The 18036-nt window shown below is 38.2% G+C and overlaps 1 protein-coding gene across 7 annotated transcripts in view; it reads left to right on the top strand.

Annotated features, from left to right (window-relative positions):
* The window catches only part of LTBP1 (latent transforming growth factor beta binding protein 1), a 182480-nt gene that overhangs the window by 42232 nt on the left and 122212 nt on the right, over positions 1-18036 (top strand). For all 7 annotated transcript variants that reach the window (NM_001398250.1, XM_015283725.4, XM_015283724.4 and 4 more), the window contains exon 4: positions 4265-4440. In NM_001398250.1, the coding sequence (NP_001385179.1) occupies positions 4265-4440 (176 nt within the window). The remainder of the gene's footprint in view (positions 1-4264; positions 4441-18036) is intronic.

The raw sequence follows: 18036 nt of genomic DNA, 5'->3' as shown, positions 1-18036 counted from the left end.
AGTTATTGCTAGCTGGGAGCCAAGCAGGGAGCATCAGACTCACAGTAAATAAAATGAAGAAAGCAGCCTGAGATAGGCTTGTCTTATTTAGTCTAGACAGTACTTTCCATTCCAAACATTGCTGGTTTCATTTCTGCTTGCCAGAGTTAGTCTGATACATAGCATTCCTGGTCTGCTATTATCAAGCAAGAGAGTTGGGTTTTTTTTTGGTTTTTTTTTTTGCATGATGGTTAGCTGGAAATGTTTGTTCTTCCTCTGCAGTGCTCTTATAACCTTTTTAGCTGGTGTCTGTAATTTTGTTTGTTGAAAACATGGTTCGACATTTGTTTGACATCAAAATGTGTGTGACATCTGTCTTCTGGATACTTCAGCTATGGAAATTTTTTATCAAGCTCATTGAAGTTAATGTCAGTTTTGACCATTTAGTTGCGAACTACGAAACAAATTAGTGACATAAGCCTACGTAATGCAACAATCTTATTTAGTCTTGGCTGTTTCATGCAAAATTTAAAGATTAAAACTATAAATTGCACCTCTTTAACCTGTGTTAGGGGGAGCAGTAATAATACTTCAGTATTTTGTATTGCAACAATGTCCAAGGACTCATCTTGGTTGTGTAATGTTCAAATGTGCAGTAAGCAGCATGGCAAAGCTGGAAAGCAAAAAAATGGTTTTGGTTGTGGTGATGATTGTTACTTATAGATGAGAGCTATTTCACTCATTAAGTGTAGTGGCTGTGAGCTAAGTATGCCTTTCATTTCTTTAAGTCCTAAAAGCCTAGCTTAGAGTGTCTGAGACCTACTTTGAATATCCCTTGTCTGTGGTAGCAACAGAGCACCACATATTTCTAGTGGCTTTGAATCCTGAGTAGTTATAAAGAAAATTTTATCATGCTGCTTGTTCTTTAATTTGGATATTCAAACAGTGACACAGTCAGTGCCTACCATTGCTACTCCACAAGCAGGCTTGTCTTTTGCTTTGAACCCAGGGTCCCTGGTACAGCTGATGTAAGTGTGGGTAAAGCACAGGGGTTCCCACAATATGACAGGAGCAGCAACAGGGGCTCAGGCAGAGCTCCAGAGCTCAACCTTTCAGGAAAGGGAAGAAATGTTTGTGCTTGCAGGCTGGGAGGAGAGTAATTTGGCAAGTTGGAACTAACAGTTGTAGCACCAAATGATTTTCATAGGGTTGTAGTAGAGCTGCTAACATCTTTTCCAAAAGCGTGATAGGTCCTGGGGTGATTCTTGTACCAGTCATCACAATTAGCTTCACAGTGTCCCTTTTGATTATAAGCTAACATCTTTAAGAGCCAGATCATGTTGAGAAGAATTTGAACATCAAAAGAGCAGTCACAACAGAGGGTTCTCATAAATGCTTTGATATTTGACCCTATCAGGAATTAGACTCAAGCAAGACTGGTCAACTAATCAGATGACTGGCAAATACATACTGCTAGTTGGTACACATCCATGCTAGCAATGAATGTCCGATGCTGAGCTGTTCTTAAACATGGGGAGTACTTTTATGCATACCCAAAATCAAGATCTCTGGTAGTTACATGTGAAGATGATCAAATCTGAGAGAAAATGTGTGAGAGTCTAGACCACTCTTCATTGCATACTTGGTTTCATTTTCTGCTTTTCAGTTTTAATGCTGCAAACTTATTGTAAGGTTTTGCTTTAATACAAGAGTAGATGATTTAGTCCCTAATGAAACTAAGAGTACCAACATAGATATGCAGTGAAGATACTTCCTTTAAAGAAGGAAAGTTTCTGGAGTAGGGAACTTCTCTATCCTTCTAAGAGAACAACTCTCTTGTAGAACAAAGTGTACTCTGATACTGCCTTAAAATTAGTTGACAAATTAAGTATGAACGAAATCAAGGAAGAAAATTACAATACCTGAGAAGTAGGAGACAACTTTTTTAGATTCTGACAGTGAATTTCAGCCTCTAGTGTATAGCATGCCTGTCTTTGGTATGGTATGAGGGATTTGGTTAGGTTTTGGATTTTATTTCAAGTGTAATGATGGACTCCATTGTGGGCTTATGGGCTTGGTCTGTTGGGTGGCTGGGTATGTAATAAGAAGTAACTCTTTGCAACGTGTTACAGCCGTAACACAAAACAGGCATTTAACTGGCAGTATCTGTCTGTGTACAGTCAAGAAAGTAACAACATTAAACTTAAAAAGCAAATATAAGCAACCTCTAAAAGGTTGCTGCACTGTGTGCTTCTGTGCAATGTTGACTTCTGTGATCATGGCCTGCTTACATATCCTGTGGGGAAAACTCACCCTCTTCTGTCCAGGTGCAGGATTGGATGGATACGCTGGCCTGCAATCTGTAGAGAAACAAGTCTGTGCAGGAAGGATTGTAGTGACTTGTCTAGGAAATCAGTTATCATGTAAACAGCGCAGCTTTCTCTCAGGTTGAGACATTCTTGCTGATACTTTGTCAAGTTGGAACCTGGCCTCCACCATCACCGATGCCTCTCTTTGATCTGGTATGTGGGAAGCTTAAAGACGACGACGAAAGTGTAGTATTTTCTCTTAATCTTGGAGAAGGACTTCTCCTGAATGTACTGGATAAGCACTTTATTTGAAAGGTTTGACTCTAGAAATAGTACAAAGAGTTCAAGTTTCTGTTGTTTGTCTGTACTGATTTTCTCTTAGTAATTCAAATACACTTTTCTAAAACTGATCCAAGTTAATAACAGTCTGTGTAGGACAAAACCCTGTTGTCTGTTCTAACTACAAATCCACTGGCTACAGCAGTTACTAAGCATCCTCAAAAAACTTAACTAAGGAATCAGACTCCATTTCTAGGCAGACAGTTCTGGAGTCATCCATCTTGTTGCTCAGCTGAACCTTCCTCAGTCTTATTGCTGTGGGGAAGCGCTGCCCATTTCTTCCTCTGAGGGCAGCTCTTTACCCTACAGAGCTGTTGTGATTCTTTGAGGGATGGCTGTTATAAATCCCATAATTTTCCCGTATTTACACTTTACTGAGCAAGCAATCGCTCAGTTTAGAAGAAATGCTCACAGCATCCTGCTCTTTATGCCTTCATTTGGTAGTGTAATCTTAATAGCCACTGTTACTAAGTTTAGTAGTTGACACTATTCTCTTGCGAAACACACATCTCTGCAGTATGATCTACACTATCTACAACTTCTTGAAGAATTGCTATTGCTGGATTTATTAATGAAGGCTTCCTATTACTACTTGCTGGACAGTGAAACCCTGCAGCCCAGTGCCCTGAAATAGCTTGCGGTTTCATTGCATGTGGCTAGCAGCTATGTGATTTGCTCCCTTCTTTGTTTATTGTTGGGTGGTACTGTGGAGTGTGGGAAGGCCAGTTTCTGTGTTAGCAAAGGAACAGTTCCTGCTGCAAGTGATATACAGGTAAATAACCGTGGTTTCTGGGAATAGGAGAGGGGAATTCCTACTAAAAATTGGCACAGTCTTGTGCAGTGAGGTTTTAGAGAAGAATCTAATAACGCAAGTAAGGAACTGTGATTGTCAGTGAGAGAATCAGTGAGCTTGAAGGAATAATCTTGTTTGACAAGAAGAGGAAATAGTTTAGCTCTGAAGGGAAGCTGTGTGGTTATGGGACATCTGTCAGAGATGTTCACTGGTGCAGACAAAGAGAAAGTAGATGGGAAAGTGATGTGAGCTGGGAAGCAGAAACCTTCTGATGAGATGGGAAAAACAACTCATCAGAAAGGAAAGGGAAGGGCAAGAGAAGCAGTGATCTTACAGCTAGAAGGATATGGTTGTGAAGGGATCTAAGTTTCAGGGAACAGAGGGAAATTCATCTGGGTGTAGGTTTTACTTTCCACTCCTGGTATGCAATGACAGTTGCACAAAACAGAGATGTTTAATTGCAGTGCTCTGTTTCTCTGACCAGTCTGGAAAGCTATGTGTGCCAACAAAATTGAGCTCCAACTCACGGTTTTGAGTAGGGTATTTCTCCCTGTTTTCTGAGATTTCTTCCCATTTTCAAGATACTTCTTTATCAAAAAAGATGTGACGTAAGCCTTGTAGTCTTGATATGCTTAAGTGTTTGTTGAGCTGACAAGACAATTAAAATGCTAAATGCATGGAAAATTGGGTTCTTAATTTTTGAAGGTAGTAAGTTTCCTGAATTGTCTTTTGAGAGCTTGGAGTACAGATGACTTTGTCTTAATTTTTTTTACCAGTTGGTTTAAAGTCTAATTTATTAGTACTTACATCACCATGTCCTTTCTGTTTTTTTTTCCAAAAACAGGATGATACCACTTTCATCTCAGACACTGATGATGAATCTTCATCATGGCCAAACACAGGAATATGTGATCAAACCCAAGTATTATCCAGTAAAAAAAGTGATTTCAGGAGAGCAATCCACTGAGGGCTCATTACCACTGAGACTCGGCCAAGATCAACTTGCGTCATCTTTTCAATGTAAGTACGATTGCAAAAAGCATACTATAAGCCTCTTTTATTTAAGGTCTTGAAAATTTATCTGTTCATCTGAATTGCAGTAACACTTAAAGATAAAAAAAAAAATTAAAAAGTAAGTTAATTATACAAGATAATTCTCAGATTAGCAAATGCTTCAATACTCTGCATTCTGCTGAGAGATAAAACAGATTTCCTGGATGAAAAAAAAAAAATTGAACCTAATTCACTGTTGGACGATCATAACGCTATTTCTAGATGATAGCTTTTCCGTCAGATTAAAGGTGCTTTGTGAACATTTGTTGAAGTAGGCATAGTTGAGAGTGTAGTCAGCTTAGGATGACAGCTCCCCTCAATATGATGGATACCCTTCTTGGAAAATTGGAGTCCAGGACCCTGATTGGTGATTGTTTTTCTCTCTATTTAATTTATGATGTGTTTATGAACTTCTACACAGTATGAAGGCTGTATTACTGCCTCTGCTTCATATTTAAAAAAAAAAAAAAAAAGGATTGCGTAGATGCCCAGCTTGTGGCCTTGGCTCATGGTCCATAGTGGGGGAAATCTGAGGACAAGTTTTGGCTTGAAGGATGAAGAGCTTGATGAATTGTAGGTTAGGTATTACCAACCAGTGTCTGCTGGTTTGATTTGGAGAAAAGCTCCTGCAGTTAAATAATGAACAGATTAATGTGGAGAGCTAAGGTATTCACAGTCTCCTGACTCTGCTACAGCACAGAAAAATATGCTCTGAGGATGTAGGGAAGAGGCTTTTCTTCTAAATCTGTAAACACTTCCCTTGTATGAATATCTTTGCATTTCTGTATTGCATATCTTTATGTTCTGCCCATTTATACATTTAAACACAATGATAGATAACAAGAATCTTGGCCCTAGTAGGGAGAACAGTGGGCAGCCCTAGGCCCTTAGATTAACCTTTTCAGGGCAGTGAAGTATGCTGTTTGCAAAGCATGACACTTAAATACCCAAGGGACAGATAATTAAACAGATTTTTCTGACCGAACAATATCAACCATGAACGAAGTGTTGCTTTAGGGGTAAAATTCAGGATTAAGTCCGAGGCTGTTTGTGTGGAGGTGAAATTTCTGATAATGGACTTTTCAGATGTCTTAAAAAGTTGACAGTACTAATTTTTCTTCTCACTTCTGCATTTGTGACATGGGAGTCAGTGGCTGCAACTTCTGACAGAGCAGTTTAGAGCGCAGTTTGAGCTGTGTGTTATTAGAATTTAAGATTTTATATCCCTAGTCTGAACAGGAGGTCTAGAGTATGGACAGCTCTGTGTTTTTGGTGGGTTCTGGTTTCTAGAGGTACTTGGAACAGACTCCAATAATAGAAGATGGTTGCTTCCATAAAATTTACTGGTAAGCTTCAACTGTTGATATTGTAATATTAGGTGTGTTTGAATTTATTACAGTAAAATGAGCTTTGGATGTGAAATTTCACTTCAGGTGTTCTGTGCTATCCACCAATAGGCGGTCCCTAGTCCGGTCTTGCACTGAGAAGTGAGCTGCTGTGAATTATGGTGCGCAGGATTGAAGCTCATTGTCAGGTTACAATGAAGAAATTGATGATAGAATGGCTGATGATCCACGGGGTTTAGTCACAGCTGTTAGATATAAAATCCTGTTTCATAGGAGAGCCTCTTATTTCATTGAGCTAAGGGAAAAATAATGGCATTGTGGAGATACTTGAAAAGGAAAAGGGAAAAGTAAGAAGCAAAAACCAGGAAGTTAGCATTGAACAATTCAAGAGTTTTATTTTCTTATCATTAAATAGTGTTGGTGGGTTGGTTTTTTTGGGTTTTTTTTGGGGGGTTTTTTTTTTTTTTGAGAAAAGAGAGGAAATAGATAATATTTGGTGACACCTGTGAGTTCATATTTATCAATTATATAGAGTGCAATACAAGTCATTGTGTTATTTTTTTCCAAGCATTTCTAAACATTTTATTTTGTAGTATTAATTGTGTGGCCCATTATGACATCTGTTCAAAGTGTCATCCTTGAAATAAACTTTTATTTCCAGCCCTGTAGCTACAATTGATGTCAATTTTTCAGGACCTTTGTGGGTGGATTCAACCCTGTGACATGAAGTGAGTAGAGTTAAAACTGGAAAAAGTGTCAGTCCTCAGATCCTTTTAGATAGAGGTACCTCCTGGTGGAAGGGAATAAACTGTGAGCTAGTGCTGCTTTGGGAGCATAGCTGTCAAACATGATGCCTAGAAGGCATCCTGTGATTCACAGACATGCAGTTGTGTTTGAATGGCCGGTAATAGTGTTGCCAGATCACTATTTGGAGATGCTACAGAGAAAATGTGAAAGATTAGTCACATTTAAATATTTGCTTTTAATCCAAATTAATTTAAAGTTCCGTCTGGTATGCTTACTATGGTGTATTTTGGCAATTTCATTTCTCTGATGGCTTTCAGAATGTTCAGTGTATACATATAACTTAATAAGACAGGAAGATGATCTTTCTTGCCATTTAAACTGAATTCTCCTGTAAAGTTGTGTGTCATATCAACAGAGCATGAAAATTCATTAAATCAGAGTTTAAGTTTAGAAGTCAGATATCAGGCCCATAAATACAGTCTCTCATGCATGGGGTTGTAATGGAACTCGGCAAAAGATGTTGGAAGAGCTTTCTGATACAACTGTGAAGCCACTGTCTGCCACCCCTCAGAATTATGGCTGCGTCTCCAAGGACAGGTTAGGAGGAGCATGGAAGATCAAGGAGCGGTACAGTGCAGCTCTGTGTCACGATAGGATGCTATGTAATGTTTTGGCCTTCCCAGTTCTATGTGTCTCCTTTTCCATCTTGAGACAGCTGAGGACTAATTTTTAGTGGTGGTGTGCATTTTGTAATTCCAGCTGAAAAAAAAGCAGAATTTCTGTTTCTGAAATTGTTTGCCCAGTGTTGCTGGAGTTAATGTTGCCTGCATATATGAGCACATTCACACAGCCCCCCACCAGGCTACTATTCCTAAGTGTGAAATGATGATGCCACCAGTTCCTGACCTTACAGGTGTGTTGTTAAAAATGTTAATTAGCACCTGAGGCAATTGGAAATTACACTTAAAACAAAAACAAAATTCATGAGGAAGTATAAAGAATATCTTGTAGCTGGAACTGAATTCTATGAAGTAAATAAAATGCATTTATATGAGAAGGTTGTTCCAAAGGTAAATACATATTTAAGAAGGAAAATGGGTCTAATCTGTCCTGTTTCATCAGGAAGATGATAGGAAATGCCTGTGAATTTTGCAATTGGATGTGAAGTTCATACAATTAAATAGTATGGGAGACTTTTTTCCTTTCATTTAGATGAGTTTTTTTTGTCTTCGTTGAAATTCCTTATAAAATACATCAAGGAGACTTGTCTGTGCAAGAAAGAATAAAGAGTAACTTTAGATAGGAAATAAAAATATGTCTGGAATTTATGTAGCATGGGTTACATAATGGTAAGTGAATAACGGATTGCAGCATTCTGCTTTGACTTAATGGTGCGTGTGTTCTGTCTTCAAGTTGGATAAGGCTGCGAGTATGGATAGCAGAACTTTGTCTGTCCATGGTTCTGTGGGCAACACTGAGCTCTTTCTCTGAAGATGAAGCAGAAACAAGCATGTCAAAGTTATGTAAAAAAAAAAAATAATAATAACATCAAAGTTTTTTGTTATAACTGTTCTTAACAACTGGTGTACTGTATTGCCTCAGGTTTTATGTCATGTTTAATATCTTTATGCAGATGAAATACGATTAATGTGGAAGAAAGTGCTTCACGTTTTAGAACTGTTAAGTGGAGATTGCTCTCTTAGAATTTCTGTGTAACAATAGCATTTGCAAGCATAGAACAATGATTACTTAGCAAAGCTCTTTTTAAGCTTATACAGAATTCAGCCATGCTAGTTTGTGATGAGTTCATAGGCTAATTTTGGCAAAAACGTGTTGCATGGAGATTCCAGTTCAGGCTATTTTTGTGGAACTGTACTACTCAGACTTTACCATGCAACACTTACATCATAATAATACCATCTCAACTCCAGTAAGTATGGGTAAACTGCTGTTAAAATACATAAATGTTTTAATATTGAAAACACGGGTTCAGAGATGCAATGTGTTCCATCTAAATGCACCTGTGTGATATGACATTGTACTGTGATTCTACTATGTTGACTTTAGAGGGAAAGCTGCATCAGGTCTTCAGTGGATCATATTTCACTTTTTCTTGGTATTTGTGAAACAGCTCTGCATAAACTACAAAATAATTCTCTCAATGGCTTATTTTAACTAGAGCATTGCAATATGTTCCTTGAAGTTTCTATACTCGTGTTAGGGGTGGACTCTGGTAACTTTTTCTAAAGAGAAGTTTTGAGAAATTCAGTGGTGAAGGAGGAATGTTCTGGCTGTGCTCTGGTTAAACAAGGTATGAGATGTGTAAGAAGAGAGCAAAGAGCTGGAAGACTAACAGGCAGAGGAGAGATCTCAGTAACTGAAGGATCTCAGCGCACCCTATTAGAAGGTAATGAGGCATCAAATTCACCTTGGTCACTTGTGGGAACTGATGTTCCAGTCTTGTTCCTGTGATTTACCTAATCAAATACAAGTAAGGATATGGTATGATAGACAAGGGAACGGGGTGCTGTTTGACTGTCAAGGACTTTTTTTTTTCTTATGCACAACATTTTCGTGTGTGCAGAGTATCTGTTTTCCTTCAGGAGGTGGGGGAAATTGTTCAGGGACATTCTGAAGTGTTTAAGAAAAAATTTTGGTGCAGTCAGGGTCAAACAAAAGTGTTCTTTTTTATTTTTTGTGACAGAAGCCAAACAATTTTAGTAAAGCATCCTTTTCCTCTTTCTCATATAAGAGCATTAACAATACTGCTATTTGAAAGTATGGCAATTTATAAAGGCCCTTTACAGTTTGTATTTGATTCCAGTGGGACCTGGAAACAAGAGGCTAAAGTCCAAGTATAAATTAAGTGCTTTAACTGGTTTGACACTAATGCAGTTACCTCTATAGACTCTAGCAGCAGATTTACTTTGTTATTGCTTTACAAAGTAGAGTGACAACAATAATTTCAATAATTGTTAAATAAACTATGTAAGCTATTAAAGACTTCAGGGTTCTTTGAAATCCTTGGAGATAACTTTATATAAATGCAAACTACTTCTTTAAACATAATAGAGCAAGCAAGCAATACCCTTTCTAAGCTGTCTTCAGAACTGTGTGTGTCCATACGGTGTTTACAAATGAGGGAGCCACTAAAAGAAAAAAAAGAAAAAAGCCCCCCAAAAGTACTGTAACTTTCTACTTGGACTGGGGAAAAAAAAAAAAGACATTGTTCTGAGCTCACCAATAATTGAATGTCTACATGACAGGCAAGGGAATTAATCTAAATGTTACGTTCACCCATAAACGGATGATCATCCATCTGTGCCTTAAAATATGGAGGCCAAGACTGATAAGCAGCAGCGTGGGGAAAAATGTTGGAAAAACAGATTGGTGATCTGGCAAACATCATTAAAATCGGTTCAAAATGTGTTCTCGCTAGGGGAAAACAGGGATTGAGACAAATGCATCTCAACTGTTGTGATGAAAGAGAATTGGCTCCAAATCCAAAGATTTCTCAAGAAGAAAGAGGGAAGAGACTTTCCAGAATTTTCTGTAGGGGAAAACCTCTGAGATGTGTTTAGAAATTGTAATTCAGCTGGATAATATAGACAGACTGAACCCACTCAGTTAAATGTTAAGTGTCCCTTAGGTAGGCTAATACAAGAGTTGTGATACAATTTTGGATACCAGGAATTAGTTCTGAGTATTGCAAGTAGCTATGTCTGGTTTTACTCATAGGACATATGAAAGTGCTCTTCTCTGATGTCAGGGTCCTTGCCCACGCCAGAAGAAATGAACAAACATAGCCAAAATGTACTGCAAGCAGGTTCTCTCGTATCCAGCGAGATTTCTGAATCAGTGACGTCCACAGAAATACTGTGGACATTCCCATCCCACCCTTCTGAAAATTGAAAGGAAAAAAAGGTCTTTGCTTCATGCAGCGCTGAGAGAGATGATTTTTAGCGGTTATTCAGCATGTAGAGAGGATTGTATTCATTAATTCTATGACATCACGTACTTTATCACTGTTTACAGTTTGTTGACTTCCTTAGCACTTTTCCATTGCTTCCTTTCAGGAAATAGGATGTTAAATGGGTATACTTAGTAAGGTAACGTGTAATGTTTTTCCCTATTCTTCCTGGAAATGGTAAACAATTTTACAGTGTTACACTTAACGCTTGGTTTCTTGTATAAGAGAGTTATGTATCCTGGGTGGTGGAAATATTGTCTATCTCAAGAATTTGGTGCTTTTCACCTGAATACTTGTAATTCTCTCTTAGGGCGCGGTAAAGTCTGACGTCTCGGTTGTGGAAAGAGCCTAGATAATGGCCTTAAGCAAAATGGGTAATTTGTGTTGAATTAGATTGGGTGGGAAGGAGTCTCATTGCCGGTGAATAAATGTGTAATTCAGACCTTCTTGAAATAATCCTATTGATAGAGTGGACAGTAGTTGTTACATTTATTTGCTAATACTTGTGTGTCAATGACGCTAACAATGTGTGCTCATCTGTGCCCATCTGAACCATAATGTGTGTAAGTTTGTGTGGCTGAGTTTAGTATCTACACTAGTACCTGCAGCAGCCTCTGTCTATGGAAGATTGTTAGAGGTGGGCAGTGAAGTCCTTTCTGCTTCATTACTGCAGAAACAAGCTGTGTGTAGAACAGCTTTCTGTCCTATATATAAAGATGATGATCTTCTCCTTAAAATGACTTTAAGGCTTTTGTTCCCCTATCTTGGAAAACCCTTTCAGCTCAGATACACTTAAGCATAGAGTTACTCTGAATAGGAGATAAGCAGGGCTTGCATACATGAATCTCATGCTGGGTTGCTTAATGCTGGAGAAGTCTCAGTCCCAAACATGAAGTGTGGTTGTGAAATTTCAAGCATGGGGCTCTTGAAGAGCTTGAAGTTCTGTTTCAAAAGCACTTCACTCTGAAAAAGGTGAGGGATTGGCAACAAGATGACCCAGTTCCCACCTACTTATGCAGGTGAAGCATTTGTCTGCCTTTCTGGGTTTAGATGGGCAGTCTATTAGGCTGTGTTAAAACTATTGAATTGAGTCAAGCTTCCTAAGGAGTGCCATAGCATAGTCATGGTGGGGCCAGGAACTAGAGCTGTAGTGAAGAGTCCCCTGCTTCCTCAAAGAAAATGTAAGGCCTAGAAGAATTCGAACGGAACAGTCTTTTGTTCTGTTCCATTGATTGGGCATATTCCTGTGCAGCGTGCTTTTTTAGGTAGTTTATTCCATGGGATTGATTTATCTTACTGCTTCTACAAAGGACCTACGACTGATTAGAGGAACTAAAATTTAAGTTTTTAGCACCATATCTCTTTGTGGATCTAGTTAGCATATAATGCCTTTAAAACAAATAAACCAATAAATTTAATCAAACAGATTTGAAGCCATTCTGTCAATCATCTCAGATCTCATTGCAGTTTTTTTTTTATTATTCATTTATTCACAGTTGCATTTTTCTGAAACATCTTAAACTACGTAAAGGGAAATCATAGGTATATTTTTTTCACTACCAACTAATGATTAGTGTGGGTTTTTTTGGTTTTTTTTTTTTTTTTTTTTTTTTTGCATAATTTTAAATGTGGGAAATGGCTGTAATCCAGGCTAGGTTGTTTTCTGGCCTAGGATGGTACATATTGAATCTTGGAAGTGGTGAAACAGGCAAGAAAGAAAAAAAGAAGTGATCCGTTATACATGCTGACAGAAATCAGATTTCCAGTGTATGCATAATTCATGTTATCATAGAATCACTAAGGTTGGAAAAGACCCACAGGATCACCCAGTCCAACCACCCACCCATCACCAATAGTTTCTCATTAAACCACGTCCCTCAACACAACGTCCAAACGTTCCTTGAACACCTCCAGGGTTGGTGACTCCACCACCTCCCTGGGCAATTATGCACAAGTTATGCCCTTGTACAGAGCAAAAACGATTCTAAATAACCTGAATTGCTTTGACCTGCTCTATAAAGAATGTGTCCCTAAGAGAATTTGGCAATGAAGGGCTCCTGGGTGGGGGCATGAAAATACAACTATGAGTGCGCTTTGAAACTATCTCAGCACTTGTGTCTGCATGTTCTCCTTTGATATTTAAAGTAATAGCCATCTACTTAAAACACGGTGCTTTTATATTGTAAGCATAGTTGATCAAAATTTGCCGAAGCTGATGAAGGAAGGCTACCTGAATAAGGCAGGCTTCTCTGTAGCAAATTATTTTAAACAATATGCTGTGTATCTATAACCCTATTTTAAACTGAAATTAAGAGAACTGAAAAATGGGCTACTTGCCTCTCCTAGAATGGGTGAAAAATTTCTAACAGAGTTCAGTGTTCTTGGTCTATGGAGCATAGATGAGGAAAATAGTTAGAAATGCAAATGCAAACGCGAGTGCAAATGAAGCAATAAGTTTAAGAGCTCATTTCATATTGGAGGGAAAAGACTGTGAAAGGGGCATGTAAATAAGGAGCAATAAGGAAATGTTGATGTGAGGATTTAGTGACATGGCTAGAGACAGAAATAGCTATATATAGAAGTGTGCAATAGCAATTATGGCAAGAATGGCAACAAAAAGCAGCTGTGGAGACCATTGTTCAGTTACCACCGTAACAGATAGCTGGATGGTGTTTTGCTCTTTGAATAGTCATATTGGTTTACAAAAAGGCAATAGAACTGAGTTTTCAAAAAGTGGCAAAATATCAAAACTGAAGCTCTATTAACTACTGAAATACTTGTAATAAGGTCATGCAAATGCAACAAAAGGAGGAAGTTGCAGAAAAAACGAAGTAGAAAGAATGCTGGAATGAATTACATCAATGTGTATCTTGTATGCATGACAATAATGTGTTGCTATAAATAAAAGACAGCAAGAGATGCTCCTTACTTGCTCAAAACATTTGAGCAAGTCACCTTATGCAGGACTGTGGGAAGGCATCAGAGAAGGCACTCGCACTTAGATGAAATAAAGCTGGTCACCATATTTTTCATTTCATTGCCATGTTTAATTACTCCCAATGCTTGTGAAAAGAGAATCAGGCTTGAGGTGTGTGAATGTGATGCAACAAAGCTGCTGATGAGATTGAGGATGTACTGCCATGCTTAGAGTTAGATGCTGCAAATTGAAAATGAAGTAACTCAGAAGCTGTGCCTTGCCTTTTTGAATCTTTGTATTTTCCAGACTTTGGCTTGTGCTTGTGACTGTGAAATAGAATAAGGCTCTTACTCTGCCTGTTTTTCAGATGGGCAAGGTTTGAATGCAGAGGGGTTTTCTCTCATGCTTAGAGGCTAACAAGGGCTTAGGTGAGCCCCGCTAAGGCCTTGCAGGGAACATTTCACATTCACTTCGTGAGTATGACATACATTGCAACCCATCAGAAAGGAATTTGGGATGGTTGTGCACCTTTAACTAGCTTGCAGGTTGGGTATGAGGATGTAGTATCAATAAGTCATATCAATAGGAGCATTTTTGTGTAGATGTATTAATCTGCTTCTCTCACCAGCAACGATCAGATGTCAGCTGCAATAATGCCTAGTTTTGGATAGCTGATTTGAGGAAAGGCAAGAATAAAATGAGGGGAATAAAAAGCAAAACAAGCAAGAATGCAAGTCTGCAAAAGATAGCCTATTAGACTTAAAAAAAATAAAATAAAAATTGGGATGGTTTTCACCTGGAGAAAACAAGACTGAGGGGAGCTCAGAGAAGCAGTCCTGAAGTATGTTAGAGATTGATTCACAGTGGAATAAGGTTTTCTCAGACTTTGCCATAGATGGGACAGGGAATAATGCATGTGAATTGCAACAGGGGAAATGTGAATTAGGTATTAGGAATATCATTGTAGTAAGACAGTGTGAAGCACTGGAATATGTTCCCTTGGAAATCTGTGGAGTCTGTGTAATAGAAGGTTTTTAAAGGTAGGCTGGACAGACTTTTTGGGTAATGCTGTTGCTTCATCCTGTGCTGGGAAGAGGCAGTAGGGGAGGTCCTATGATCTGTCAGTCCGGTTCCATCTTTCTGTGGAAAGTAAGGGCTGTATAATAGCCAAGTTTCAACTTCTAATAAGTTTCAACTTGTAATAGCTAAGTTTCATCTTTGCAAGACTTCTTTTTGTTTAAGTTTATAACTAAGTGAAGATAAGACAGAGCTTGCCCATACGTTATTTTTATATCTATCTATATGTAAATATCTATATCTGTATTTCTATATAGATATATATAACATCATTCAACAGTAGTTCTAATAACAATTTTACTTATGTGGTTGGTTTTTATACTATGTCAGCTATCCTTTTGGCTGAACAAGCATTTCTAGTAGTAAGGACTAAATCAGGTGGACTGGTAAAAATAACTGAGACACCTGTGTTAGGAAATAAGTAATTTCCTCTTGCTTCTTTCCTGTTATTCTGTCTGTGTTCAATTAAGAAAAAAAGAGAGGCTAAGGGAATTGGTCACCTGAGTATTTAAAACATTTAATCTATTTGTCATTTAAAAGGTTCTTGGCTGTGATATGTGAAAATAGATTGGCATTCTGAAGTTCTCACACATCATGGCTACTGCTTGAGAACATAGGAAACTGAGATAACCCTGTCACGAAGTATCTTGTCTTTGGGAACAGACAGGTGTGAGTTTTTTCTGAGGTAGAATCTTCAGGCCTTATGAGTTGCTGTGTAGATATGTGTATGAAAACACACTGGTTTCAGTGTAAAAGTAGCTAGTGTTATGAAAACACTGAGTTCACGTCATTTTTGGAGGTATTAATGGAAGCCTCCAGATCAAGTAGTTGGGTTTCCTCAGGATGTTTTTTAAATAAATAAACAAAACAAAAAGATGAAAAAGAGCAAAACCCACCACAACACTAATGGTAGTCAGAAGAAATTTTTGTGCCAGGATTATGTGAGAGGTATGAGTAAGCTCCACTAACCAAGCCTGCAGTATAAACCCCTGCTTGTTTTTTATAGTGAATAAATGCACTCCTTTGATTAGATCGCTATGAAGCATGAGAACATTATGCACACAATAATATAATATTTTTTCAACATGTTAAAATATTTTCTTCTCTTTGCCCCACTTGACCTATGAGACAGTGCAGAGTAGTCATCTTTTTTACCAGAATACCGGTTCTGCTTTCACTAGTCTATTGTCTTCCCTCAGAGCGGGGACATGCCACAAATCTTCTGAGATCCACTACAGCTATTGAGTACTGCCTAGTTAAATCTGTGCAGAATGCTGGAGCTGAGGGCAGTCATAAAACCAAGAAAAAAAAGTGTTTATACAAATTCTTCTCGAAAGAAGCTAAGGCTGAGCAGCAGCCTTACAAACAAAGGGACCCAGGAGATTCTTTAGGAATCCTTCTTCTCCTTGTATAAGACTGCCCAGGAGGGGCTGCATGAAGCATTGTGACCACCTGGACCTAAAACTTTCCAGCTGCCTCTTTTTACTCAGCCACCTTCCTGGCTAATGCAGAAAAAAAAAAAAAATATCAGTTTGTTGTGACAGTGGAAGGGTGGAAGGGATTCTGTGAAGAAATCCTCTTACTTCTATTTTCCATTTATCCTGCAGTTGTTGTTGTTGTTAGATCATAAATTTATCACAGCGGGAGCCTGCCGTGCTCATAATATTCTATCATAGTTACGTACAGAGATGGAAAAAGTATCACACATACGTGGTGCCAATTTTCAACTAAAATCTCATCAGTTTATCCAGACATCTCTCTTTTTCAGTATGTCCCAAGAGAGTTTCATGGGTTTTGGAAATTATGGGTACATTCTTCCACTGATTTCCTTTGACAGATGTATCTAAGAGCCCTTAAGTGTGAGTGAATGTAGGCTGGGGGGCAGGGTGATGATGCAGTTGCCTGAGCCTCCCCATTACAAACTCGCTGTCCAGTTCAGGAATAAAGATTAGCTAATGCAAGAAAATCCTGATAGTCTTATCTTTAGCAAATCAACAATCTGACTTTGTCTCTAGTTACATGCTTTTTAATTTTTTAAATTTGTTGTTTATGTCTTCTGCTTGTGTTTTCTTTCATTAAGCTCATTTATTTATCTGGTCTCGTGCTGATATTTTGTCACAGTCTGTTGTTATACTTAAGAACAGAGTAAGGTGTTTCATTTCCATGTGCTTAAAATTCATTTTGAAGAGTTTGATACCTTTATCTCTTTGTATAAAAATAATGATTTCAGGTGTGTTGTGGTGCTGTAGCACCTTCATTTTTCTCCAGAAGTGAATCTGAGATAATCTAAGTTGCAGATCCGTTCATACCTATGTCACAGTGGCATCATCAGTTAAAGCTTCTGGAATTCAAAGATGAAAATCATGTGTGTGCAACCTTAAAAATGCAGTATCTTTTTTTACACAAAGTAGTCCAAGTACAAAGGAGTTTAAGGTTATGGCAGTTATGTGCTTTTTTCTAGCTTGAAATTCTGACTTGAACATTCGCACAGCCAAACCATCTAAGTAGTACTGAAGGATATTGTTTCTCATTTGGAATTAAATCTTCCCCCTCTTTACAGAAGAGAGAGAAAAAACCACACACACAGATACACACCCCCTCCCACCCACCCACTGGAAAAAAGGGAAAAAAAAAAATGATGGGGTGAGAATTTGAGGAAGTCCAAGACTCTAACCTTGCAGCACTTTTGCCAAGTGCTTCCTTTCAGAAGGGTTTGCGGTCTGTTTTCAATTTAAATCTGCATGTATTATGCTCACCATTAAGGTCTCTGAACCTCAAACTGTGTGAGGATAGTTCTGTCTCCTTGGTGCAGCTACAGAGAGTGATGAAGATGGCGTCTCTGACTTGAATCACCTGGCTCCTTCTCATACGCTGGTTAACTTTCAGCTCAGAGGTCTTAAGAAATATCTCCAGAGGAAACGAGAAAGTTACCACCAGTGAATTGTTAGTGGAGGAAAAGATACAAGTTACTTTATCACTTCTAAATCTGAGACAGGTAGACAAAATCTTCTGGTGTCAAAATTATACAAAGTTGTCTTATTTCTTGCTCCTGGTAAAGCAAGAATAGCCATGAGAATCGAACTGGTTCTCTAACAAAGGCATTGCTGAATAATTATTCAAATATTTGTAGGGGCTAGGGCTTATATCACATAGTTTTTGGTCTTTTTGCTCCCCCAAAAGCCTGCATTTCAATACTGCTTCATGGATACTCTTCACCTCTGTAGATAATGAGCAGTAGCTTTGAAGGTGCTGTTCAACTATTGCTTCTGTATTGTTACTCCCAAATTTATGTTCCAATGTTTTCTCACCAAAATTAGACAGGAGGCAAATTTGCAATTTCCATTCAGTCTAACACTAAGGCATTTCTTCTGCCAAAAGAAGTATGCTGCAGATTTTTTGTGATAAAATGTGAAGTATGAGATGAAATTTTAGTTGTTGTTTTTTTTTTTTTTTTAAAGTATTGGTTGTTAAGGTTGTGCTCAAGTTCTCTAACAGCTCAGGACTCC

Source organism: Gallus gallus, chromosome 3 (assembly GCF_016699485.2).
Source record: "Gallus gallus isolate bGalGal1 chromosome 3, bGalGal1.mat.broiler.GRCg7b, whole genome shotgun sequence".
In the NCBI taxonomy this organism is placed as follows: Eukaryota; Metazoa; Chordata; class Aves; order Galliformes; family Phasianidae; genus Gallus; species Gallus gallus.
Note: the sequence above shows the minus strand (reverse complement) of the source record. Positions and strands in the feature narration are given on the sequence as shown.